The sequence below is a fragment of the Plecotus auritus genome (genome assembly GCF_963455305.1).
Source record: "Plecotus auritus genome assembly, chromosome: 6".
NCBI lineage: Eukaryota > Metazoa > Chordata > Mammalia > Chiroptera > Vespertilionidae > Plecotus > Plecotus auritus.
This window is the reverse complement of record NC_137773.1, coordinates 92,545,621-92,571,619: the sequence shown is the minus strand read 5'-3', so window position 1 is coordinate 92,571,619 and position 25,999 is coordinate 92,545,621. Positions and strand designations below refer to the sequence as shown.

The following is a 25,999-nucleotide window of genomic DNA, read 5'->3' as shown; positions in this document are numbered from 1 at the left end:
GGGAGAAAAAGATGGGGAAGAAAAGTTATGGGGAGGCTTTAGCTATGTCTGTTTTATTAAAAAAAGAAAAAGGGAATCTGATATAACTAGAGTAAAATGAAAATTTTACTTCAGAGGTGGGATTCTAGGTGTTTCCTGTAATTTTTTCTCCTGAATTCTTGTGTCCTTTTGAAATAGAAGGTGAGGAATAAGTAGGGGGTTTTTGGCCATTGAGCACTGTTTTAACATGTGGTTCTCTGATCCTTGCAGGTTAAATTTGGTGCCTGTTTGCAGGAAGGTGGTATGTTCTAAGATGGGGACTGCTTGATCTCTTTATTCTTACACCTTTTTTTTTAAAAATATGTTTTTTAAAAAAATTGATTTTAGAGAGAAGAAGGGAGAGGGTAGAGAGATATAAACATAGATAAGAGAGAAACATTGATCAGCCGCCTCCTGTACACCCCCTATTGAGGATCGAACCCGCAACCGGGGCATGTGCCCTGGCCAGGAATCAAATTGGGGACCTCTTGGTTCATGGGTCGACACTGAAACACTGATCCACACTGGCCGGGCTCTCACACCCTTCTACATTGCATTGAACAGGTCTTCAGAAAATGCTTTTGGGATTGATTTTGCGTTTGCAGACAGGATGGACCCTAGTTGTGATCCCCTCATCCTGAGCTATCTTTTTGTGGCTAGATAATGATAAAAGCAGGGACATTTGACATTTACGGTGTCCTTCCGAAAACCCTGAGAGGTGGGTACCATTTGTCCCCCATTTTGTAGATTAGGACGGTCAGTCACATCATGATGGAGACAGGATCCAGAGCTAGGTCTGTCTGATTCCTCATTGATAGAATAGTGTGATGATGGTGCTGCGGATAGCCGCCATTGTTTATTGAGTCCTATGAGCATCTGATCAGGTGGGCAAGAGTATTATTTCTACTTTATTTCTACTTTACAGGCTCAGAGAAGTAATTAAGTTGCTCAAGGTCATAGACCTAGGAAGCAGTGTGCCTGTCTCCTGTTTCTGTCCCTGTGGTTGATCCTCTACTGATGCTGCTCCAGGCAGCTGATGGCCGTGCATGTTTCTGAGGACACATCCATGGCTAGAGGGTGGGAGAGGCGCTGTGGGCCAGTGTGGACTGCTGGCAGAGGGTCTACCTCTGCCCTAAAATCGGGTGGACTGTGGAGTTCTGCAGCCATGAAAGCTTGGTGAGCTTTAAAGGCCTTTCTTGTGTTGGCATGCCTCAGGCTAAGAGCCTGTGAGTGGGTCTTAGGCTTTTGACACCCTGCAGGTTTCTTGCTCTGAGCAGGTAGTGATTCACTGTTTCAGATTCTCCTGGTGGGTCCCCTCTTCTGTCCCTTGGTAGCTCTACACTTCAGCCACTCCCTTACTGCTGGCCCGAATCTGAGAACCCCAAGCCTGAATGAGCTCTAGAATTTCTGGTTTGTCTTCTGTACTCTACAGGTAAGGGATCTGATGCCCAGAGAGGAGGGCCTTTCCCAAGGCCACGCGGCCAGTCCCTCAATGGGTTTGGCAGTGTCCTTCCTGGGAAGACAGCAAAGCCTGAAGGCTTTGGATCAGAGTTGGATTCAGGTCCTTAACTGCCCCCCATACAAAGCTGAAGCCCACGGACAGGTTCTGCAACCTCACAAACCAGTTTTCTCGTTCATACAGTGGGGGTCAATGGTGTGCCCTAGCCGGCCCCTCCCCGCTCAGAGCTCCTTGTTGCACACTGACCATTACCCTGCTAGGCATAATGGTCCCTAACCTCACTGGGTTATGGCTTCAAGGGGTTATTGCTCTGGTGAACATTAGATGAGCAGGTGCGTGGAAGGCACTCAGCTCAGGGCCAGGCAAAGCACAGCACAGCAACTAACATTTAGCAAGTTCTGTTGATCTACTTGCCTTCATAGGCCTTGGTGCTGAGTTGGAGGAGGCAGGGTGGGGTGGGCTGAGGTGGAGAAGAGGGGGGGTCTAGGCGGAGGAGGCAGGTAGGAGGTAGGTGAGGGTGGGCTCCAGGTGGGGCAACTGAGCTGCACTGGCTGGGACTGGGAGTGATCCTGTGCTTAGCAGAGCCCCTTGAATAATTGGTTCCTGAGGAGAGGAGAGAGGAGTTGGAGGGTTAACAACTGATGGGGAATGTGCTTGGAAAGGACTTGCACCTGTTTTGACATGGTTGTTTGGTTGGGAATCTCTGCACGTTCACTGACAAGGCTTGGCTAGGTGAGAAAGGCCAGAGACCTCCGGCTGGTGGGTCAGGTTCAGCCTAGGTCTTAATACCCTCTTGCAGACATTGACAGTGGCGGCTGAGAATGTTTGAATACAGGAAACAGCCAGAGCATCATCATCATCATCACCATCAAGCTACTGCCAATGTAGTGCTCACTCTAAGTGCTTTTTATCTAGTAACTTGTTTAACCCTTATAATTAATCTATGAAAGAAATACTGTTCTTATTCCTGTTTGACAGATGGGGAGACTGAGGCACAGAAAAGCAAAGTGACGTGCCCATGGTCACACAGTGAGTGGCAGAGCCCAATTCTATGAGACTGAAGGTGGGCTGTGCTGTGTGTGGCCCAGGTGGTCAGGCACTGAGGAAGGGATGCAAGGGTGGCCTGTGGAGGCCACTGGGTGGGTCTGCCTTCGGACATTTACCCCACTCGGTGTTTCAGTTTTCTCACCCGTGAAGTCAGGATGAGGATACCTGTCTCAGAGGGCCACTGGGGAGTGGGAAGTGCCCAGCACATTCCTGGCCTCCAGTCACTGTACAAAGCATTAGGTGGATCAGAACCAATCGCTGGCAGATAAAGACAGATCAGCATTAGTCAGGCACCTGAAGTGCTTTCTGCATGTGGTCTCTTGAACACCTGAAAACTTGTTGGTGAACAAGCCAGTGGGGCTCCTGGAGATGGCTTCGTGCTAATAACATCCCCAGAAGGTGGAAGAAGCAGCCCAGATGCCAGTGATCAGTTTTGATATAATGTCAGAGTTACATTTTGGGATGATCCCCTCTTTCCTGCTTTGTGGGAAGACCCTCAGTAAGGTCAAAGTCATGCAGAACCCACTTTTTAACTATTGTGACGAAGAGCCATCCCAGATAGTGGTGCTGTGTCACAGCCTGCTCACCCAGAAGCTGTCAAAGGGAGGGTCTTAGCACTCTGGCTGGCTCACACCTTTTGAGGCTTCTTGTCATTCTCTTTCCCCTGCGTTCCTCACTCAACACAGCACACTTTCTTCTCTTCAAACACCCACAGCCATGTTCCTGCTCTAGGAGCACATGCTGATCCCTCAGTCAGGAATGTGCTTCCCTCTGTTCTTCCCTTGCCTGGTCCCTTGCTTTTGAGAGCTCAGCTTCAGTGTCATGCTGAGAGGCCTTCCTGGACCGTCCTATCTGGAGTGCAACCTTCTACCCTTCTCCCAAGCTCCCTGTAGTTCCTTTCATGGGCTGTTTCTGGCTGTGGTATTCTCATTTGGTTACTTGATGGTCTTTCTACCCTGGTCAGGCTGTGAGCTCTGTGAGGGCAGGGACTCTGTCTTGTTCCTGCAGTCTCCTCAGCATTCGGTCAGTGCTTCTTTGCTGAATGAATGATTGGAAGAACGAACGCATCTTCCTGCAGTCAGGCTCACAGGGAGCATAAGGGTGAGAGTGGGGCCTGCTGCAGGGACCTGGAGGAGTCTGGTTTCCCACACGGTGAGCTGAGGGGCCTCATTAGGGGTCCTGATGTTGGGAAGGCAGCTTCTTATGGCTTCTGACCACTTGCTCTGGGTTTACCCAACCTCAGCAGGGCTATTCCCCATCACCCACCCCTTCAATGAGAGCTGCCACCCTGCACCTGGGCCCACCCCTCCCCACACTGGTGGCTGGCAGGATCTGCTCTGGGTGTTCTGTGGGGCTTCACTTACCCGTTTCCAATCTATCACTTCATTAGTCCTCTAGTTCCAACATATTTTTTTTCTCTTTACCCCTCACATGCCAGGAATACTGGAATGAATGAATCTCAGCCTCTGCCCTCAAGGTCCTGCACCTAAGTGAGGCCTGAAGGAGGGGGAGGGGAACAGCCTGTGCTGAGGCTTGGAGGCCAGACTTCCTTGGGTGTCCCACATCAAGAAATGAGGCCGGCCAGGCATGGCTTCGTAGCCACCAGGATGCCTGTGGACTTTAACCCGAGTGTGATGGAAGTCCCTTTTGCCTGTTGATTTTATCTAAAAGGTTAACTTCCAGGGGGTGGTTTAAGTCCTTTGGGGGCTCTCTTGTTAACGGTGTTCGTTACATAAATGCTCAGGGTAGTTCCTTATTGACAAATGGTTAGTTAGAGATGGGCCACAGCCTTCCCCAGCCCTTGGAGGGATAAAGGGCCTCTCATTAGCTTGCAGTGATTGACTGGCAGGCTGGCACAGCCCTGTCCCTGTCCCTGCTTGAACCAGGTTCTTATGTAAGCAGAGTCCCCAGACCATTCAGTCAGCCCAGGAGACTGCAGGGTATGTGCCGTACCCTGGGCCCTTCTGAATTTTTTTTTTTTCCTGTTTAAAGGGAGCATTGGCCAGGGCCATGCCAGTTGTGTGGTGGGCCCATGGGAACAGTGCCTGTTTTCAGGGTGGGTGTGGGTTGGCCAAGTTTGGGAGAGGGTGGTTTAACCTTGGCACCGAGGCTTCACGGAGCTTTAGGAAGCAGGTTGAAATTTGAGGAGGTCACAAATGGAGCCTCCAGCCTTATGGGGAGAAGCTGTCTCCCAGGCACCTTAGTAGTCTAACTCAGCAGGGGGTTGCTGCATCAAGGCTTCTCAAGAGCTGGGGTTGGGAAAGCATATCTCTTGAGGGTGGGTGAGGGTAATATCAGAATTCTTGGGGAGATCTATAGTCTGAAACAGTGTATTACTGAATATGATTTGCTCCAGAGAATCAAGTTGAACAAAATCTCCGGGATGGGGGTACGGATCCCCAGAGGACAGGGCTGGAGTTCAGATGGGTAACTCCAGTGCTGGGACATTTTGGGGAGAGGTTGCTGTTCTCATCTTGTCTGGAAATCCTGTCATTCAGGTTTCAGCTCGAATGTCACCCCTCTGAGAGGCTCCCCTTGACCCAGCCAGGCCACCTGTCACTCTATCACCTCTCCTGTTTTAGTTCTCCACACAGACGTAGCACCTCCTGGGAGCATGTTAGTGTGAGTCCCTCACTCTCCTCTTTAACCCCAGCTCCTGGTGGGGCTCGGGAGACATGTGGAGCGAGTGATTTTGTATGTCTGCTAGAGACACTGTCCTATAGAGCAAGGTGCAGGGTAGGCCCAGGCAGTCGGCCATGTCTCTTCCCCCCAGAAGGCACTGCAACTCCAGGGGAAGGACCCTTGCCTGCTTGCAGGGTGCTTGTCTGTTTCAGGGCCTGGAGTTTCTGGCTTGGAGCGCATGTGGCTTCCCTGTGTTGGCCCCCTTTTGTCGTGAAGCTGGTCTCTGCAAATCTTTAGCTATTTTGGAGCTTGACCATTCTCTTTTTCCCCTTTTTGACCCAAAGTTACCTGAACTCTTGAGTTGTCCTGTAAAGATAAGATGGGGATCCTGTGGGAAGTGCTAAAGCCATGACCAGTCCCCCAAAATATTTCCTGCCAGACTCTTCTAGGCCAGCTCAGGAACCGCACTGTCCACCACATTCCAGCTTGCCTGGGGCCTCAGTGGACAGACACCATTTCCAGTCTCCGGCTGGGTCTGGGAACATGCACCATCCAGGGAGAAAGCATGGGGAAGGATGTCCATGTCAAGACTCTTAGATTCCTTTCCTCTTGGTTCATTTCACTTTCAACCAGAGGGGCAGAGCGGAGCCAGCAGGCACCTGTGGGGCTTGCATGTGGGAAGACAGCGTGGGCGTCTTCCTGAACCTCTCTCTCAACAGGTAGGGCTGGCATTTTCAGTTTACCTTTCCCTTGGTAGATGTGGCTGGGCCTGTTAAACATTCCAGAAACCCAGTACCTGTCTGTTGAACCCTCTTGCACTGGTTACTACTCTGTCTTCATCCCAGATGTACATTTTTCCCTCAGCATTTTCAGAAGATCCTTATGTTATGATACACACACACACACACACACACACACACACACACACAGTATATATGTGTGTGTGTATGTGTATCTTGACATAGGAAGTTTATTTTTTCTCTTAAAAGTCAGTGGCTTGTTTTGAATCCGTGACAACTCAGGATCCAGGAACTAGGGTGTCTCTTTCACCACTTGCCACCTCTATGCCCCAGTCTAAGCCATAGAGTCTCTGGCCTGGGTTGTTTCCGAGACTGTCACTGTTGTCTCTGCCTGCTTGCTGCTCCCCCGCTGCCGCCGCCCCCACCTTCACCCCCCCACACCCCCCCCCCCCAGCAGGGAGAGGGATCCTTCTAAAAACCAGACCAGTTGTGGCACTTACAGCACCTTTCCAAAGTGCTTATCTTGACCGCCCTCCCAGCCTCCTCCTCCTGTTATTTGCTTGAAAGTCCACTCTGCTCCAACCTTTTGATGTTCTTGAGCCCTGCAAAGCTCTATGCTGCCAGAGGGCCTTTGCACCTCCCCCAGGGAAGCTTCATGGTTTGGTTCAAATCACACTTACTTAGAAAGGCCTTCTCTGACCACTCCTGTGGCACTCTCCTGCCCTTTGTTTTCTTTTTGGCGCCTGGTACAGCCTGACCTCGAGTCACATGATAGATGCTTTGCTTGTGTTCCCCTTGAGCGTAAGTAGGTCCCGTGGGGGGCATGGCCTCTCTTGGCTGTGCTCACTGTTGTATCCCTTCACCTGGAATACTGCCCAGCACCCTGCTGTCACAAATAGGTCTTTCTATTCATCCTGGAGCCCAGCACCTAGCACGGGTTGGCACATGGATGGGCTCAGCAAGTGTTTGCTGAGGGGGTGAAGAACAGGAACTTCTCTGCCAGCAGAAAAGGCTTGTAGAGGTTCCAGATGCCCTCTGCACACTGTTGACCCTTTGTAGGTTCTGTGCAGCAAGCATATCCTTGCTCTGTGTGGGTGTGGGCCATGGCTTCTAGTAGGGTGGGGTTCCCTGGCTTGGGCCAGCTGCTCCTGAGGAGCACAGGGAACAGGATTGCTACATAGGAGGCAGCCACAAGCACCCAGCCACCCTTAGGCAGAGCCCAGTGGCTCACTCTTACATACTGAGATTTCATGGCCTAGGTTGGAGCTCCTCTGGGCCAGGTAGGGTCCCAGGAGACGGGCAGTCAAGGGAGCTGCAGCCAGACTGGAAGATGGGGCCTGGATCTCCCACCCTAACCTGGTAACGGCTGCCATGCCACTTGCCTCTTGGGGACCTACATGGGGGTGAGAAAGTGAGTGATGCCAGTCCCTGGGACCAGGTCCTATTGCCAGTCATAGGACTGGGTTCCAAATCTTTACGTTCAGAAAAACAGTGGAGAGGTACCTGCCTAATGGGTTATTTGTTGTAACAAAAGCAGCCCTAGACGATACGTCAACCAATGAGCATGAACAATACAACTTTGGATACTGACATCTGAATTTCTTGAAATAGGTTTCTTTTGATTTTTCCCAACCACTCTTAGCTTGTACACAAAGAGGCAGATAGTAGACCGGAATTGGCCTGTGGGCCATGGTTTGCTGACCCCTTGGTCTAAGCCAGCCGTGGGCAAACTATGGACCGTGGGCCGGATCCGGCTGTTCTATCCGGTTCTCTTGCTCTCCCCCCCGCTCCTTTACTTTGAATTTATATTAGTTCACACAAACACTCCATCCATGCTTTTGTTCTGGCCCTCCGGTCCAATTTAAGAACCCATTGTGGCCCTCGAGTCAAAAAGTTTGCCCACCCCTGGTCTAAGCCATCCTTTATTCGTGATAGAATTATTCCTATAGCCTACTGCCACCTTATTTCTTTACCGTTCAGAGAGCTCCTTTAAGAACCCAAGTCAGGTCATGTTCCTGCTCTGCCCAGAACTCTCTATGGCCCCCACCGCACTCGGAGTAGAAGCTAAAGTCCTCACCCAACCTGTGAGACCCTGCACGCCCTGGTCAGCATCCTGCCCTCACCTCCTCTCAGTCCCACTCTTGCTCCCTCCCTCCAGCCACAGAGGTCTCTGCTCTGTTGCTTGAATGCACCAAGCATGCTGCACAGGACATTCCTCTGCCTCCATGCAGATCTCTGAACTGCTCTTTTCTTCACTACTTGGCTCAATGTCCCTACAGGGAGGCCTTTCTTAACTATATGTAAAACTGAACCCCCCTTTACTGTCACCCCTGTACCCTTTTCCTATGGCACATGTCATCATATATATATACACACACACACACACATATACATACACTAGAGGCCTGGTGCACGAAATTCGTGCACAGGGGGTGTGTGTCCCTCAGCCCAGCCTGCACACTCTCCAATCTGAGACCCCAGGACTGCTGGCTCCCAACTGCTCGCCTGCCTGCCTTCCTGATTGCCCCTAACAGCTTCTGCCTGCCAGCCTGATCACCCCCTAACCCAGCTGTGGGCAAATTACGGCCCGCGGGCTGGATCCGGCTGTTCTATCTGGTTCTCTTGCTCTCCCCTCCGCTCCTTTACTTTGAATTTATATTAGTTCACACAAACACTCCATCCATGCTTTTGTTCCGGCCCTCCGGTCCAGTTTAAGAACCCATTGTGGCCCTCAAGTCAAAAAGTTTGCCCACCCCTGCCCTAACCACTCCCCTGCCATCCTGATTGATGCCTAACTGCTCCCCTGCCAGCCTGATTGCCCCTAACTGCCCTCCCCTGCAGGCCTGATCTCCCCCAACTGCTCTCCCCTGCAGGCCTGGGTGCCCCCCAACTGCCCTCCCCTGCAGGCCTGGTCACCCCTAACTGCCCTCCCCTGCAGGCCTGGGTCCCTCCCAACTGCCTTTCCCTGCAGGCCTGGTTGCCCCCAACTTCCCTCCTCTGCTGGCTTGGTCACCCCTAACTGCCCTCCCTTGCAGGCTTGATCGCCCCCAACTGCCCTCCCTTGCAGGCCTGGTCCCTCCCAACTGCCCTCCCCTGCTGGCCTGATCGCCCACAACTGCCCTCCCTTGCTGGCCATCTTGTGGCGGCCATCTTGTGTCCACATGGGGGCAGGATCTTTGACCACATGGGGGCAGCCATCTTGTGTGTTGGAGTGATGGTCAATCTGCATATTACTCTTTTATTAGATAGGATAGAGGCCTGGTGCACGGGTGGGGGCCAGCTGGTTTGCCCTGAAGGGTGTCCCGGATCAGGGTGGGGGTTCCCTTGGGGTGTGGGGCGGCCTGGGCGAGGGGCCTGTGGTGGTTTGCAGGCTGGCCACGCCCCCTGGCAACCCATGCTGAGGCCCTGGTATCTGGGGTTTATTTATCTTCTACAATTGAAACTTTGTAGCCTGGAGCGGAGCCAAGCCTTCTGCTTGCTCCGTGGCGACAGCCATTTCTATTGGGATTTATGTATCTTCTATAATTGAAACTTTGTAGCCTTAAGTGAGGCCTGGGCCGGCCAGGGTGTGTGGAAAGCTTGGCTTCCTCCATCGCCGGGGGCAACCCTAGCCTCCTGCTCTTTCCAGCTCCATGGCTGCCGCCATTTCTGTTTGGGTTTATGTATCTTCTATCATTGAAACTTTGTAGCCTTGAGTGGAGGCCTAGGCCGGCAAGGGCAGGCGGAAAGCTTGGCTTTCTCCATTGCCGGGGAAACCCAAGCCTCCCTCCTGCTCTCTGTGGCCGTAGCCATCTTGGTTGGGCTTATTTGCATATTCACTCCTGATTGGCTGGTGGGTGTGGCTTGTGGGCATGGCTTGTGGGTGTAGCAGAGTGATGGTTAATTTGCATGTTACTCTTTTATTAGATAGGATAAAAGCCTAATACACAAAGTGTCCCCTTGGGAGTTCTATTGCTCGCTATGACGTGTGCTGACCACCAGGGGGCAGTGCAGAACGAAGGAAGGTCTTGGCCGGCAGCCAGGGAAGGGAGGCCCCGGCTGGTAGCCGGCAGCTGCTAGGGACCCTACCTGTGTACAAATTTCGTGCACTGGGCATCTAGTCCTCTAGTATGTTATGTGTAACTGTCTCTGTTCCCAGACTAAAATGTCAGCTCTGCATGGGCAAGGTTTTCTGTCTCCTTCCACCCCTGAATCCCTAGAGCCCTAAGCAGTGCCTGGCTTGTAGGAGGTGCTCAGTCAGTATTTATGCAGGAAATGAATAAGATTGTCTCCTTATCTGCAAAAGGGGATTGATAGTGAAGGAGGTAATTCACGTGGAGGATGTGTCTCTGTGTCTGGCACACTGTAAGTGTGCAGGGAGCACCAGCTGCTGCCTGTGTAAGGCTGGCAGCGTGAACCCCAGACCGGCTGTTCTGCAAGCTGAGCTCCCCGGGGTGGACTAACCTGCTTGCTGCACTGGGGCTGGGAGAGCTGGGTGCACAGGTTGGGGGCCAGCCTGGATGAGCTCCTCTTGCCGCTCTGGTCAGCCTGTGTCCATAGGGGTCAGAATCTCCGGCCTTTTCCAGCCTTTTGTTCCAACAGTGCCTTTCTGCCCAGAGATACAGAGAGACAGGTGATCACCAACCTCAAACTGGCTAATGGGGTACAGGGGTGCAGATCTGGGCCATCTCTAGGGGACGGGCCTGAGACAGCTCTGGAGGAAGAGTATTCAATTCCTGAGGAGCAGAGACAGATGGGGTCCTGCTCCTGGAGCTTGTAGCCTGTGTTCCCTTGAGCTACGACTTGTGCTTCTGAGCTTCGGCCTCCTCCTCTATAAAATGATGTAACTGCCAAATGGGGCAGTGAAGGGGTGGGTGGGTGGGTTGGCGAGCGACCTCAGGGGTTGGCTGAGGCCTCACTGCAAGGGTCTGGGAGGGCCTAAGAGGGCTGCATCTGCTGTGGTAAGAGTTTTAGACTTCTTCCAGAGGGCAGGGGTTGTTTGATGAAGGTCTTAGCAGAGTCCTAGGAACGAGGTCAGCATCTGATACATGTTACTCGTGGTGGCATTTCCAAATGGAACAGGTACAGCCTGTAATCACCCAGAGAGGTGCGTGGGCTGTGGGTGCTGGCGAGCAGCTGGTCAGATCCAGGCCTGAGATCCAGAGTCCCCCGCTGTGTTAGTCCAGCGTCCCTTTCATCTTGGGCCTTCTGTGGTCTCAGTGACCAACCTGGGGGCACCCGAGCACTTGAAAAACATCCTCTGAGGCTAGTTGCTACCAGATACTCTGCCAGCTTCTCCTGGCCCTGGGTCCCACAGCCTAGGGACATTGGCATCCAGACTTCGTGACCCCTCATCAGTCAGTGGTCGCAGGGCCTGGGAGCTGGCTGGCTGGGTGCCTGGGAATGAGTGATCAGCCTCTCTCTGTTCTTCCCAGTCTGGGACGATGACATTCCGCCCCCACCACGGCTGTCCTGGCCTCCTCGGCTGCCCTGGGCTCCTCGGAGAAATAGGGTCACGAGGCGAGGCCACTGGGGAAGGAGGTATTTCTGGCTGAGCAGGTGTGGCCTGTGCTGGCATCCTGGCAGCTGAGCCCAAGGTCTTTTCAGCTGCCCTGGCAGGAGCAGTGTGACTTCGATATTTTGGAAAGTGTAAGGGAAAGCGAGCCTAGAGTGCTGAGCTGCTGAGTGTGGCAAGTGTGCTCAAGCCTCTGCATTTGTGAAGTTGGTTAGCTAGCCGAGATGAGCCAGGCCTCCATCCTGCTGTGCCCTGTGTGATGGCTGTGGGAGCTGGCTGAAGGACCTGCTGGGCCATTTTCATTTTTTGCCTGGAGTCCTAGGTTGCTCTGAGCAGGGTTTGCACCACAGCAGGCCTTTTGTGCCCCAGCTTTGGGAGAAGATGTTGCCCACCAGAGCACACAGTCCTTTGCAGGCACTAGCTGGGTGCTGCTAGTCTGCCTAGCATGCCACAGCCCAGTTTAAGGGCCTTTTCCTGGCAGGCAATCCCCTGTGGCATCCCAGAGAGCCTGCTGGAGGCAGGGTGTGCTGCCCTGTGCCACTTCTGTGAGTGGACCACTGTGAGCATGTCCTGGCTGGAGGTGCAGCCCCACAAGACTGTGCGGTGGCTGGTCTGGGCTCAGGCATTTGCATGACTTGGGTGCACTCTGCACCCTTTGGAACTTGGCTTCCTCATGGCTCCTGCTCCCTTGGCCACCGTAGGGATGAGGGAGGATGAGGAGAGGGGGCTAGGAAACTTGCAATTCCGGGCCAATTGTCCTCATCCATAGCCACCTGGCATTCCCTTTCTTAAGACACAGCAGTTCCTGATATAAAAGTGGGAGGTGTTAAATCCATGCTGACTTTCTGGCCTCTTCCAGTCCTTTGTCCAAGGCCCGTGAGGCCACTGAGTCTGGTTTACTGGTGGGAGGAGCCTGGGAAGCACCAGGCTGGCTGTGTTTGTAAAGATGGTGAAACACAGGCTCCTGGCTCTGGTGACCTGGGCCCTGGCGCCTGGACCCTGTGTGTTATGTTTTCCTGGTGGCTCATGCAGAGTGGAGCAGCAGTTACAAACTCAGCTCTTCCAACTTGGGCCCAAGTGCTACCTGCCCCTCCCCCCGGCCTCCTACTTGCTCTTCCTGCCTTATGGGGCTCAGATAGGAACCTCAGATTTCTCTCTCCTCTCATTCCACTTGCCAACAAACGATCAGCAGATCCTGTTGCATCCACCTTCATAGTCTGTCCAGAATTCCCACTCTCACCCTCATCCTCACCTCCATCCTGCTCTCCCAATTCCCAGGTGATACCTGTGAACACCTGAGTCAGGTTATGCTCCTCTTCTACTTATGAACCCTCTGTGGCGCCTGCCTCACTCAGAGTAAAAGCCAGAATCCTCTCTGTGGCTCACAAGGCTCTGTATGAGCTGCCCTTTTTACTCCCCGTCTTCATGTCCTCCCACTCACCCCCTCACTCACTCTGTTCAGGCCACATAGCCTTCTACCTGTTCCACAAACATGCTAGGCACCGTTCAGCCTCAGGGTCATTGCACTTGCCGTTCCCACTTCCTGGAATACTTTCCCCCCCCAGATGTGTGCATGGTTTGTTCCCTCACTTCCTCCTGACCTTTGCTCAGTTGCCCACCCTGAGGGAGGCCTTTTTTCCCTGATCATTCTGCCTAAAATGACCACCCTCCCCACTCCTGATACCCCACCCTTCCCATTCTCTGTTTTACTTCGCAACCCTTGGTGACACAAATCATGCCAATATTGTCTGCCCCACCCCTGCTTGCCACCCCCCAGCACAGGACTGTAATGCAGGTCCCTAGAGGTAGGGGCTTGGTTTTGTTCACTGCAGTTCCCAGTCATGGGAAGAAGGGGTGCAGGAATAAATGAATGAAGCCTCTTTGCTGGTAAGTGGCAGAGCTGGGGTTAGGACTCACTCTCTTGATCCCAATCTGGTCCCATCCTGTACTGGAATTGGGACGTGGAGTTGGGACCGAGGACTGGAGCAAAGCAGCTGCAAGCACCCTTCCAGGATGTGGGACTGTGGGATGCTGCCACAAGGGGGCAGCAGAGATGTGGCAGCCTCCAGCGGGTGAACTGTAGTAAGACTATAGAAGGGACTGCGCAGAGGCCCCACCTCTCGTGCCCACACGTGTCTTACTATTGTTAGGGTTCTGCTCACTGTCAGCAGCTGGATGCAGCATCATTGCACCAACCCCCCGACCCTGATGTCCTGTGGATGGGCCCCTTGATGCCCATGGTCAGGATTTGGGGACAAGAGGCCTGGCTCCCTGGGCATCTGGCAGTGCTATTTCACTAATATTGGTCTGCATTATATTTATTCTTTATAAGACTTATTCTAGACTGGATACATTTATGTACTTTTTTTGGTTGTTATTATCTCTGTAAATCTTACAGTGACCCTGCGAGATGGCAGGTGGGGGCAGCCTACTTTGTAGATTTCAGGGCCTCACAGCCAGGAAGTAGGTGAGTCTTTGCCTAGGAGCCATTCACAGGTGTTTACAGAGCACAGCTCCATGCTGGGCTATGTTCCGGGTGTTGGGAAACAACTGATGGTCAGGAAGGGCTCACTGCAAAGTCGTCTGAAGGCCTGAGGAGATTAGGGAGGAGCCCTGTGGGGTCTGAGGCAGAGTGTTCTAAGCAGCTGGAACAGCATGTGCAAAGTCCTGAGTCTCCTACAGTTGCATAACTATGCTCTTGTTTTGTCATCGCCTGACAGGGCCCATCCCTGGAGCTTTGCCTCCCTGGCAGCTCTGGGCACTGGTGCTCGCTTGGAGCAGGTGCTCAGGAACGGTTCCCCTCTTTCTACCACTGCTGCCTTGATCAGTAACATTTTTATTTCCATGAAGAAAGTGAAGGCCAGGGGCCCTGCTGCTCGACAGTGCTCTGGGTGCTCCTCTCTGGGTTGGGGAAGACCACAGGGTGGCTTCTGCTCGTCCCCTCCTGCGAGATGGGCTGTGGCCTTGCCCCTTGCCCTCGCCATCCCCCACACCCCTCTGCCACCTCGTGCTGCCATGAGTTGCTGTTGGCTGGGCCCCAGAATCTCAGGCCTCTGGGTGAGAATTCCTCCCAGGCTAGTGGAATGTCATCACATGCACCCCAGGCCAGGGTGCCTGCCCTGCCCTTGTCCTCTGTCCATTGTAGGCCATGGGGCCACACTCCCTGCCTACAGCCATTGATGGACCTTGAGCCAGTGACCTCCTCACAGGCCTCACTTCATTCATCCATAGAGTAGAACATGTTACCTTTTCCCAGCCCCTTCCCTCTTTGGGGGCAGGAAGGGCTGCCCCTGTGTTCCTCAGTAGGGCCCACCACTCCTTCCCACCACTCAGTCTCCTTCTCCCCAGGGCTGGGGCCTGGGCCTGCTGTCTTTTCTGGGCTCAGGAGTTGCCTGTGCCCTCTGACCTCAGTCCTGGGTCCTACCCTGGGCCCCTATCCCACTCTGGCCTCAGGGCTGGGCAGGCATGTGTTTGTCTCTCAAGCAAAGGGCATGGGAGGTATGCTTGGACACAGAGCAGGGGGTAGGGGTGGCGCTGGCGTGGGGAGGGTTGCAGTTGGGGGGGTGAGCCCAGGGACTGAGGACTGGGAAGCACATGACAGGGCCCCCACATTTAGGCCCTCAGTGTGGGTGGGGTGGGTAGGGGTGGGGGGAGGAACCTCTGCTGCTCCCTGCCCAGAGACCTTTGTTTTGATGGGTAAATGGGACTTGGTTGTTAGCCTTCCCACCTAAAAACTTTATTGAGATGAAATTTGCATAACACAATACCCATTTAAAAGTGAAAAGTTTAGCGGCATTTAGTACATTCACAGTGTTGTACAACCACTGACCTCGATCTAGTCCCACAACTTTCCATCACCTCGAAAGGAGACCAGGTCCCCATTAGCTGATACTCCCCTGTCTCACTCCCTCAGCCCCTGGCAACTACCAGTCTGTGTTTTGTCTATGGGATTTAACTGTTCTGTACATTTCATATACATAAGTGACCCCTTTGTGTCTGGCTTCTTTCACTTGGCAAAACTTTTTTCCCAGCTAGCATAACTTTTTATTTTGAAAAAATTATAGAGACAAAAGGAGATGCAAAAATAGTACAGAGGTCCTTGGTCCCCCCACCCCCCCACCCCCTACCCCCAGGGCCTTTCAGACCTCTCTTGGGGTAGATGGCCTCTGGGTCCCAGGATTTGGGTCCAGGAAATGGGAAATGAGGACTGATCCTATCGGGGTGGCCTGAGCTGGGGCAGCCCCCACCCTGGTGGGTCGGGCCCTTTGTGCTGCCCCTTGGGCTGAGCTTACCTCTGTGAGGGCGCAGTCTCTCCTGTCCTTTGGTCTTGGGCGCAGTGTGGCGGCTGCTGGGAGCATAGCCCCTCTCCTGGCCGCCCTCTCCTGCTGCCCAGCTTCCTCTCCCAGCAGCCAGTTGGGCCCCCGACGGCTGTCCTCTCCTCCTGGGCCCTGGTCTCATGCCTGGTTGGGGGGAGGGTAGAATTAGCCCTTCCCCAGCAGCTGGCAGGCAGGGAGAGGGCTGGTTGTATTTTAAGCTGTTGAGTGGTTCCGCAGGAACTCGAAGGCCTCTTTCCCCGGAGACACAGTGTTGCCTTCCTGTGGACCACACCGGCTTGGAAGGCATGTGGGCACTGCCCGCCTGGGACCCAGCAACTATTAATATACCTGCAGCCACGGGGCAGGCCCTGTGCCTGCCCAGGGCCCTGCTGTTCTAGCCCTTTCCGTACATTCCTGTGTGCCCTGCCCGTCTCCCATGAGTCCCCTTGGTGGGACTGGTACTCCAGGTGATTAAGACCAGCTTTCTGTTTTTGGCCCCTCTGTCTGGCCTTGTTACCCCTGTGGCTCAGAGGGGTTCAATAACCTGTGCCCAAGGCACACAGCCTGGCAGAGCTCTCTCTAGGGTGTTAACAATAGGCAGGTTGGCCAAGACTTCTTGGGTGCCGGGCCCTCTCCTACCTGCAGGTCCATGGCGGTGGGTGCTACAACCACCAGCTGGCCAGCAGGGGGTCTGGGATCTCACCCCAGGCCACGTCCTTCCCTTCGTGGCAGCTCCACAGGCTTTGGGACACTGAGCCTCTGTCAGGCACCACGCTGCACTTCTCCTGTGTTGTCTCATGGGACCCTCCCAGCCCTCCTATCTGCTCCCCAGGCTGAGGCCCAGAAGTGATTCTGTGGCAGGGCCAGATTCAGTCCCATGTACTGTCCACCACACCCCCTGCCTCTCTCACTGTCGTTGGGGTGTGTGTGAGGGGAACCCCTTCTTTCAAGGGCCTTGGGTGGGTGGCATGCCCTCAGAAAGCCTGCGTGGGCCCTGCATGGGGTTTCGAGCCCTGCGCCTCTTCCCCACGCTGCCACTGACTGAGGGCCACCAGGCGTGGGAAGGGTCCTCAGCACCTGTTGCCCAGTGGCCGACTTGGGGACAGACCCAGCCCTACCTGCCACTGCTCGTTTGAGCTCTGTGCACTCAGGCCTTTCAGGACTGGCCTGCCCACCGGCCTCACTGCTGCTCTTCCATGTCCGCGGTGTCTGTTTTGACCTGCGTGGCGTGGTGGGTCAGATCTCCCCTCACTCCTGGAGCTTCTTCCCTCCCAGCAACACCCCTCTGCTCTGCCACTCTCTGGGGTTCAGGGAGATCGTGTGTGAAGTGGGCTGTGTGCTCTGGGCTTTGGGGATCTCAGGGCCTGGACAAGGCAGCTATGTTGGGCTTACATGATGGGAAGACTGCCCTGAAGGTGACCTTGAACATGGTCTGGGTGGATCTAGTGAAAAATGTGTGGAGAGGAAGGTCAGGGAGGTCAGGGAGGTGGGCCAAGGCCTCATCAGCCCAGGCTGGGGTGCTTTCTGGAAACTTCCCGGTTTCTTTACCCTTTCCACACAGAGGCTCTCTGCACCAATAACTCTGGAATCTGTCACCTCCCTGGGAACACGAGTACACAAGGGAAATAATCCGAGTGTCTCTCACAGCTCAGAAGGGGAAATGAATGATCTATCTCTCGGATTCTCAAAATAGCTGGGATTTCTCCAAGCCCAGTGAACTCTGCTGGCCTGAGCCGGGTGCCGGGGTGTGGGCTGGCCTCTTACCCTCCTCCCCAAGACTGGTCCCCACCCTCCACTGGGTATGGGGGCCAGGAGACACCTCCATGCCTTCCTCTGGAGACCTCCCTACCCCCCAGTGCTCTTTGGGGGCTATGTCCACTTGAAAGCCTCACTTTCAGGGTGACCCCAGCCCCTGGGGGGCTGCCCCCGATCTGTGCCATGGCTCTTCGGGGGCTCAGTCTGGGAAGTTTTATATTTAGCTGGGCATGGCTGTAGGGCCACTCGGGTTACAGCTGCACAGAAGGTGGCAGTGCCAGGGCAGGCGTAGGCTCCTTTCCAGCGCCGCGGCAGAATTTGATCGCGTGGCCTGGCCCAGAGCGCTGTGCGTGGGGAGGTCGGTGGTGGGGCCTGACGGCCGGCAGCTTGGGCCACTGGCCTCGTGGGCAGAGCAGGGTGGCATGGACCTGAGTGTGAGCTTGGTGGCCCGGGAGGCCAGCCAGGGCCATGGCCCCAGCCCTGGCTTTGGCCTCAACGGCCTGCCCCGGCCTGCACCACCCAAAGTGGTCAAGAAACCTAAAAAGGGCGTTCTCTTCTTTGAGGTGGAGATTCTGGATGCAAAGACTCGGGAGAAGCTGTGTTTCCTGGACAAGGTAGTACCGTGGTGCCGGCGGCACTGGGTCAGGGTGCTGGGCCCATGATTCTTCCTTCTGGGGGCTCCTGACCCCAAGGGAGATGGGACTGCTCCTCCAAACTGCTTGGGGGGTGCGCATGAGGGGTCCTATCCTCGGGCCTGGGCCTGTCCCTGCCAGCTCGGGGTAGTGTGGGCAGCCCTGGCCCCTGGGTGTGGCCGGGACTTGGCCTCACAGTGCAAGAGGAGGTGAAGCAGCCTCAGTGGAGCCTGCAGGGCTTTGGGCTGCGAGGGGGTAGAATTGTAACCTGCCCCTCCTGAGACCAGGCCAGGGGAAGGGGCTTGTCCCTTCCTAGGGGAGGTCTGGCCTGGACTGTGGGTCTTTACTCTGGGGGGAGATGTGGGTAGGGTGGAGAGGAGAGGCCCAGCTTCTCCTGCTCAAATTGTCTCCCAGCTTGGCTGGGGGGCATCCTGGCTGCCTGGTAAACCTGGGCCCTCAGGCCCACTGCTGTCCCCACTCTGACAGGCCCTTGCTGCTCCACTAGGCCATGTGGGTGTGGGGCTTGGACCCCAGCCTTCCCCACTCCCATAGCAGCTACCTAGGCCCCCATCCATCCCCACCTCAGCAGCAGGGATCCTGGATCAGGGGTCCTGGCTCCCCCCAGGGCTGACTTCCCTCCGGCCCGTGCTTCCCTCAGGTGGAGCCCCATGCCACCATCGCAGAGATCAAGAACCTTTTCACTAAGAGCCGTAAGTCCAGGGCCCAGCCACACTGCCTCCTGCAGCCCCTCTGGGCAGGGGCCTCTGGGTGGGACCCCTCCTGGCAGCCTCTCCCCCTAGGGCCTGCAGAGATGCCCATAGTAGAGCCCAGGACTTTATGGGCTAGCCTGTTGCAGCGCCCCCGTGTGGCCACTGGTAGGAATGCCCTTGCTTGGTTTTCGGAAGGACAACATCCAGCTTCTGCCAGTGCTCTTCCGGGCTGTGTCCTGGAGCCACACAGGCCACAGAGGCCTTGTTCTCGGTTGGAGGAGCAGTGGGGTCCTTGGGCCCCACCAGGCTGTGTGCTGTGACGCCCTGCTCTCCCCGCAGATCCGCAGTGGTACCCTGCCCGCCAATCCCTCCGCCTGGACCCCAGTGAGTACAGCTGTTGCTTGACCACCCCTGGGCACCCTGGTGGCAGTGGGCAAAGGCCTGGGTAGCTCCTGAGCTGTGGCCTGCCTCTCTGCAGAGGGCAAGTCCCTGAAGGATGAGGACGTTCTGCAGAAGCTGCCTGTGGGCACCACAGCCACACTCTACTTCCGGGACCTGGGGGCGCAGATCAGCTGGGTGACGGTGAGTCCTGACCCTACTACCTACAGCCTCCTCTCCCATCAGCCACGTTGGGGTGACTCACCTGCCCCCGTCTTCCCAGGTTTTCCTGACAGAGTACGCAGGACCCCTTTTCATCTACCTGCTCTTCTATTTCCGGGTGCCCTTCATCTATGGCCACAAATATGACTTCACGTCCAGCCGGCACACAGTGGTGCAGTGAGTGGGCCAGGCTGGAGGGGGTGACGGGGGGTGGGGGAAAGGCCTGTGGATCGGCCCCTCTGAGCCAGCTCTCCTTGCAGCCTCGCCTGCATCTGCCACTCATTCCACTATGTCAAGCGCCTACTGGAGACGCTCTTCGTACACCGCTTCTCCCATGGCACCATGCCCTTGCGCAACATCTTCAAGGTAAGGCCCCCCGGCCTAGTGTCCCAGGCCCACCCACTTTAGCCCCGCCCTCGCAGGACCCAGGTCTCTGCCCATACTCCTTAGGGTGGACCCCACCCGTACCCCCACCCCCCCGGACCCTGCCCTCCACTGGGCTAGGCCCCATCCTGGCCCTGCTCCCTTTCAGAACTGCACCTACTACTGGGGCTTTGCTGCGTGGATGGCCTATTACATCAACCACCCTCTCTACACGCCCCCCAGTAAGTGGCTTTGGGACCCTGCTCCTCCTGTGAGCCCCCATCTCCCACCAAGCTCCTCTCATAGGCCTCCCCTCTGGCTTTCTTTTCAGCCTATGGAGCTCAGCAGGTTAAACTGGCACTGGCCATCTTTGTGGTAAGCAGGCAGGCTGGTATGTGTGATGGGGTGGAGGGAGTCTGGTGGGCTCCGGGCTGACCCTGCTCCTCTGACAGATCTGCCAACTGGGCAACTTCTCCATCCACATGGCCCTGCGGGATCTGCGGCCGGCTGGTGAGTGGTCTCCTCTGGGCAGGGGGTGGGCAGGCTGGGCCAGAGTGTCTCACTCACCCTTCCCATCCTGCCTGTCAGGATCCAAGACCAGGAAGATCCCATACCCCACTAAGAACCCCTTCACGTGGCTCTTCCTACTGGTGTCCTGCCCCAACTACACCTATGAGGTGAGGGCCTGCCTTGCTCCCCTCTCCCCCATGGGGCTTCAGGTTCCAGGTGGAGGGGTCAGTCCCTGGAAATAGAGGTCTCAACCTTGGGGCTCCCCAACATTTACAAGGCGGGGAGTGGGGAAGAATCAGGTTGCCTGGCTCAGCAGTTGCTTTTGCAGTTTGAACTTGAGAGCATCTGGTGATATTGTGGCCTGGGTTGGAAGTTGTGTAAGGCTGGGCTTGTGGCTGTTGAGGGCTGAGGGGTATGTAGGCCCCTGTCCCCCACCCCCAATAGCTGGCCTGCCCTCATCTCCGCCCTGTGCCCACAGGTGGGGTCCTGGATAGGTTTTGCAATCATGACACAGTGTCTCCCAGGTGAGCCCACTTCCCCCCCTCACCCTGGCCCTGCCCCACTCCAGGCCCTGCCCCCTCTCTGACCCCCTGCTCTGCTCTGCAGTGGCCCTCTTCTCTCTGGTGGGCTTCATCCAAATGACCATTTGGGCCAAGGGCAAGCACCGCAGCTACCTGAAGGAGTTCCGAGACTACCCGCCCCTGCGCATGCCCATCATCCCCTTCCTGCTCTGAGTTGCCTATCCCCACCAGCTCCTACAGTCAGGCTCTCGGGAGCCGAGCTCTTGTACCCCACCCTGTGTCCCCCTGGGGGAGGAACGGGGGTACACTGCTGTTCAGCACCTGGAATAAAATCTGCCTGCCCAGCTGGATTCAGACTCAGGCTCTGTGTGTTTCTTTGGGGGGTTTGGGGACCAGTATACCACGGGAATAGGCAGGGCTTGGGCTGAGGGCCTGGAGGCTTTTATTTCTCCCCTTGTCCAAGGGTGGTGGGTGGGCCCCACTACACGGCCACCTGGCTTCTGGCCAGATCTGCCTCCCTCTGCTCCTGCCGCTTCTTCCGCTGGAGCAGCCGCCGTTCACGCTCAAACTCCTTCATTCGCATCACGTAGCTGTGGGCAGAGCATGAGAAAGGGCGTTACAGCTCCCTGGACTGATGTGGCCCTCCCTTAGCCCTGGGAAGCCAACAACGGGGCTGGAACTCCACCCCAGAGCACTCTGGGAGGCCTCAGAGACCTGTGCCCCTGGTTTAAGTCTGGGGTCTGCCCCCTCTCTGCCTCTCTGGACACCAGTGAGCCCTGGGCCTCCTACCTGGAACACTGGCATGGCTGATCCTCCAGGTGGCCTCAAAGATGCCTGCCCCACCTGACTCTTCCTTGCCTCCACCCAACAGACCTCCTGAGAGTCCTTTTTCAACTAAGCTGGGGGCCTGGCTAGAAACTCAGGTTAGCTCACTGTCCTTTGCCTCAAGATCCTTGGGCTGAGGGGTAGATGGGGGTGGGAGTGAGGGATAAGGGGTGGGTCTGGGGCTCACTCGAGGTGCTCGCAGTAGTCCCAGTCGTGCTGCTCGTGTTTGCAGCCCAGGAAGTTGGGGAAGCTGTCGCGCTTGCATTTGAGCAGCCGGATAAGGTAGTGAGCGCAGTAGTCTCGCTGCTGGAGCGTCAGCTGTGCATCATTCATCTGCTGCTGTGTGGCCACCATCTCTGTGGGGAGGGAGAGGGTGGGACTCAGCCATGGTGGGCTTTTGGGGGCCTAACTGCTGGAGGTTCCCCATGATGCCCTGAGTCCAGGGAGACCCAGCCGACCCACATGCAACCAGGAGTCACAGCTCAGGCCCGTCCCCCACAGGTCAACTGTGTGGCAGCAGGTGACAGCCATCCTACAGATGGGAGTGTCCTTTTCTCATTTGTTCAAAGGCAATCCTGGACACTGAGGCCCAGACAAGGGAAGAGTCCCTGTCTCCCCATCACCCCAGGCACCTCAGCATCCACACTGGATCCTCATCTCCCCTCTCCTCACTCTGGGATCATTTTCCAGACAGTCACATGGGGTGACTTGGATCCCGGCTCTGCCCTCTCACCAGAGTGTGGCCTCTTGGAAATCCAGTTTCTTCCCCTAAGGAGTGGACTAACAGTCCCCACTCCAAAGTCAACTGAGCGAGCATGAAGGAATGAATGTTAAATGCTCAGTGCCCACCTCAATGAGAGCTGAACTAGCCACTGGCCTTACACCCCACCCACCTGGCAAATCTAATCTGGGACCAAGTCAACCTTCAGGAGGCTGACTGGGGCCCTTAAAAGTCTGGGTGCACACTTCATGCTGGCAATCTCCCAACTCTCCTGCAATCTTCCCCCACTGGCTTCTCTTCCCTCTGCTTCTGAACACCGTGTCTCTGTCTCCTTCAGGCCCTGGTCCATCTCCTGTCCCTGCACAGAACCCCTCTGGCTTCCACACTCTGCACAGCACTGCCCACTCAAGGCTCTCACAAGGGCAACTGAGACCCCAGGACACTGCTCTTCCTTAGCTTCTTTCTTGAACATTCTCTTCCCCTGGCTCTCCCCTCCCCAGGTTTCCTCCCATCTCTGTGGCTTTGGCTTCCTGAGGTTCTTGCTGAGAGCCTTTGCTCCTTTTAATCCATGGCTTCCATCACCACCGCATAGACCGTTAAGCCCCAACTCGGTATCCTCACCCTCACCTTGTCTGAGCGCCAGGCCCATAATCCACCTATAGCCCCCCTGCTGGTTTCCATGGCAATGTGACTGCTACCTGCACCTGGCATAATCAGTCAGCAGTTAGGATTTATGGAGTACCTACGTGTTAGGGATCCTGCTCTTGGAGGGAGACACAGTACAAACAGGTGGAGCCAATGTCACAGAATGTCCACAATGCTAAGTACCAGAAAATAAAGCAAGGGAGAGAGGCAGTGTTGGAGGTGGGTCACAATTTTAGATGAAGGGGTCCTTTAGAAAGTGGCATCTGAAAGTGAGGGATGAGACATGAAGATACCTGGGGGAAGAGCATTCCCAGTAGGGGAGCAACAGGTGCAAAGGCCTTAAGGTGAGGGGACAGGCCTTGGGATGCCCCAGAGATGTGGATGGAACATGTGGTCTGAGTGGGCTTGGTGAGTGCAAGATGCTCATTAACACTGTGGAGAGATGCCAAGTAGGCAGTGGGGTCCATGAGTCTGGGGTTCAGGGTCAAGGCCCAGCTGGAAGTAAAAACTTGGGAGCACTGGGACACAGCATTTGAAGCTAGGGAACTAGCAGAGAACCCTAGGGAGTGGAGACCCTGGGGCTCCCCAATATTTATGGTATGGGGAGTGGGGGAGAATCAGTGAAGGAGCCCACATTGAGGTAGGCAGGAGTGGGGGGATCCTGGCAGCCAGGTGAGGAAGGGCTTCCAAGAAGAGGCAGCGATCAACTATGCCTGGCACTGCTGCAGTGGGGACAGTTGGAACTGGGAACTGACATGGGGTATAGCAATAGTGTGTGTGACAAACTTGATCAGAGCTCTTGCAGTGAAGTGGAGAGCTGGAGGGGGAGGGGGTTCAGGAGGGGATTTAAAACAGTAAAAGTAACTTGTATTTGCATGTCGATGGAAAAAACAATGTTGCAAGAGAAAGGGAGAATGATAGGGATGCCCTTGGATAGGTGAGAGGATGGGATGGAGGTCACAAGGGGTTTTCTGGAGCAGGGTCAGATCATCTGAAGTAACAGCAGAGGAAGAGTGCCAGGGAGCCATGAGAGCTCTTTTGACAGTTTCTATTTTTTTTTATTTCAAAAATATGTTTTTATTGATTTTTTTCAGATAGAGGAAGGGAGAGATAGAAACATCAATGAGAACCATTGACCGGTGCTCCTGCATACCCCCTACTGGAGATGGTGCCTGCAACCCAGGCATGTGCCCCAACCAGGAATCAAACCGTGACCTCCTGGTTCACAGGTGGACATTCAACCACTGAGCCATACTGCCGGACTCCATTGAGTTTTAGAGTGGAGGGGAGGGGGAGAGAGAAAAACATTGATGTGGGAGACGCATTGATTGGTTGCCTCTGCACGTGCCTGAATAGGACCAGGGATTGAACCTGCAACTTGACTGGAATCGAATCCGAGACCCTTCAGTGCGTGGGCCAACGCTCTAACCACTGAGCCAAATAGGGAAACAGCTTCTATTTTCTTAATAAGAGAATTCAAAGTGACTAGCTGAAAGGAGGTACTAGAGTCAGAGAGAAGGCATGGGACACTCATCTAGGAGGGAGGGGGAGAGGGAAGGGCCAGGAAATGTATCAGGAAAGCCAGCAGCAGAAGGATCAACCAGGGGGTTGATGGGGAGAACAGTTGTAGAGGCCGAGTGTTTTTCTCCCATGATGTCCAGCTGAATAGGGACAGGAGCCAAGGAGAGCTGGGCTTAACCAGGGTTGTGGTTTAGACAAGCAGGAGAGAGGAGCAGGAGGCTGTGAGTGTTTGCAAAACAGCAAAGCAGGGTGAGAGAGGCAGGGAAGGATTAACATGTAAGAAGGTAGGTGGATCAATGGACTGCAAGTTCATGCAGGGCTGAACAACTACCAGGAATCCGCCATTGGAGGGGTCCACTTCCTAACGTTCTCTCAAATCCAGACCTCTCTGCACATCCCTGTCTCCAAGTCCTCGCTCACCCAGCAGCCAGCACAGCCTTTTGCCAAAGCAAATCTGATCGTGTCTTCTCTGCTTACAAACGCTGGCTCTCCCCTCTCCCGGGTCTCCGTGTGGTCAACTCCTACTCATTACCCTGAGGTCTGGCTTCCAGCTATTGCCTCCTGGAAGCCTGCCTCCATACTACTCCAAGGTGTAGACCCTCAGATCTGCCTGGTGCCGCTATCTCACCCCCAGGGCTGCGAGGTTCCTTTAATCAGTGCCTGCTGTATCCATGGTGCCCAACTTGGGACCCTGGCCCAGGACTGGCGTTTGATGTGCTTGTGATATTACTACATTAAAAAGCAACGTGCAGCCCTGGCCGGTGCCGCTCAGTTGGTTGAGCGTCGTCCCATGCACCTAGAGGTCGCCGGGCTGGATTCCCGGTCGGGGCACAATCTCAGGTTGCGGGCTTCGTCCCCGGTGTGTGCAGGAGGCAGCCCATCGATGTCTCTCTCTCTCAAATAAATAAAAACATATTTTTAAAAAAGCAACGTGCACGACAGTATGTATGGCGTGAGTCCCTTTGTGTTTCCTTGCGCATACCTAAGAACAGGAGTGACATCGGGACAGAGGGACAATGAACACGTCCCTTCGCAATGGGCCCTCCCCTGGATCCCCGCTGACTCCATTACAAAGCCCAGCTCCCAGCGCCTAGTTAGCCCCATATCGCCACTCTTCCCCCGGGTTTTTCCTCAAGCCGTGCGCTCTGCCCTGAATGCCTCCACACTCAGGCAGGGTCACACTTGCCCTCCCTACTCCCCCCGGCCAGGTCAGTGCTGGGCCCAGCCCGGCGGACCCCGGGGTTAAGGCGTCCGCACCCCACTCTCGTTGGTCGCGCCTGCGCATTGGATCTCACCGCGCTCCTTGCGCCCGGGGAAGCCGTAGTCGGGCGGAAAGGTGGGCATACGCAGGGGGTCTGGCTCCCCTGAGGAATCGCCCAGGTAGCGCCTGGCCAGGTGCGCTCCCATGGCTGCTGTCGCCACAGATTCCTGTGGCAGTCAGGTCACCTCGTTCCTATCCGGAAGCACAGCCCCCGCTAGTCTCAGCTTCCGGGTTGCGCT

General features: G+C 55.4%; 3 protein-coding genes across 6 annotated transcripts in view; 1 reads left to right on the top strand and 2 right to left on the bottom strand.

Annotated features, from left to right (window-relative positions):
* The window catches only part of DNAJB1 (DnaJ heat shock protein family (Hsp40) member B1), a 30,985-nt gene extending 14,949 nt beyond the window's left edge, over positions 1-16,036 (bottom strand). Inside the window, exons 1-2 of one of the 3 annotated variants that reach the window (XM_080672001.1) lie at positions 15,673-16,036; positions 10,330-10,474 (exon numbers count right to left, since the gene is read on the bottom strand). In XM_080672001.1, the coding sequence (XP_080528127.1) occupies positions 10,330-10,474; positions 15,673-16,003 (476 nt within the window). In that variant the 5' untranslated portion in view covers positions 16,004-16,036. The remainder of the gene's footprint in view (positions 1-10,329; positions 10,475-15,672) is intronic. The other 2 variants (XM_080672004.1, XM_080672003.1) reach the window with 2 other exon arrangements.
* Positions 1-21,143, top strand: part of TECR (trans-2,3-enoyl-CoA reductase) — a 25,400-nt gene extending 4,257 nt beyond the window's left edge. Inside the window, exons 2-13 of one of the 2 annotated variants that reach the window (XM_080672009.1) lie at positions 18,015-18,065; positions 18,742-18,793; positions 19,133-19,177; positions 19,272-19,375; positions 19,455-19,570; positions 19,654-19,759; positions 19,926-19,998; positions 20,088-20,131; positions 20,209-20,266; positions 20,345-20,433; positions 20,745-20,790; positions 20,873-21,143. In XM_080672009.1, coding sequence (XP_080528135.1) covers positions 18,015-18,065; positions 18,742-18,793; positions 19,133-19,177; positions 19,272-19,375; positions 19,455-19,570; positions 19,654-19,759; positions 19,926-19,998; positions 20,088-20,131; positions 20,209-20,266; positions 20,345-20,433; positions 20,745-20,790; positions 20,873-21,000 — 912 coding nt within the window. In that variant the 3' untranslated portion in view covers positions 21,001-21,143. Of the gene's footprint in view, positions 1-17,810; positions 18,066-18,741; positions 18,794-19,132; positions 19,178-19,271; positions 19,376-19,454; positions 19,571-19,653; positions 19,760-19,925; positions 19,999-20,087; positions 20,132-20,208; positions 20,267-20,344; positions 20,434-20,744; positions 20,791-20,872 lie in introns of those variants that run through there. The other variant, XM_080672008.1, reaches the window with a different exon arrangement.
* NDUFB7 (NADH:ubiquinone oxidoreductase subunit B7) lies at positions 21,137-25,999 on the bottom strand. The gene is made up of 3 exons (XM_080672010.1): positions 25,795-25,999; positions 21,800-21,968; positions 21,137-21,377 (listed from the first exon to the last, which is right to left on the bottom strand). Exons 1-3 carry the CDS (start codon positions 25,904-25,906, stop codon positions 21,269-21,271), a joined length of 390 nt encoding a protein of 129 aa, XP_080528136.1. The 5' UTR covers positions 25,907-25,999; the 3' UTR covers positions 21,137-21,268.

Coding starts and splice junctions, on each gene's coding strand:
- NDUFB7 (XM_080672010.1), bottom strand. CDS start 25,906: ATGGGAGCGCACCTGGCCAGGCGCTACCTGGGCGATTCCTCAGGGGAG. Junction 21,969..25,794: donor CCCCGGGCGCAAGGAGCGCG/GTGAGATCCAAT, acceptor CCCTCCCCACAG/AGATGGTGGCCACACAGCAG. Junction 21,378..21,799: donor GACTACTGCGAGCACCTCGA/GTGAGCCCCAGA, acceptor CTCTGCCCACAG/CTACGTGATGCGAATGAAGG.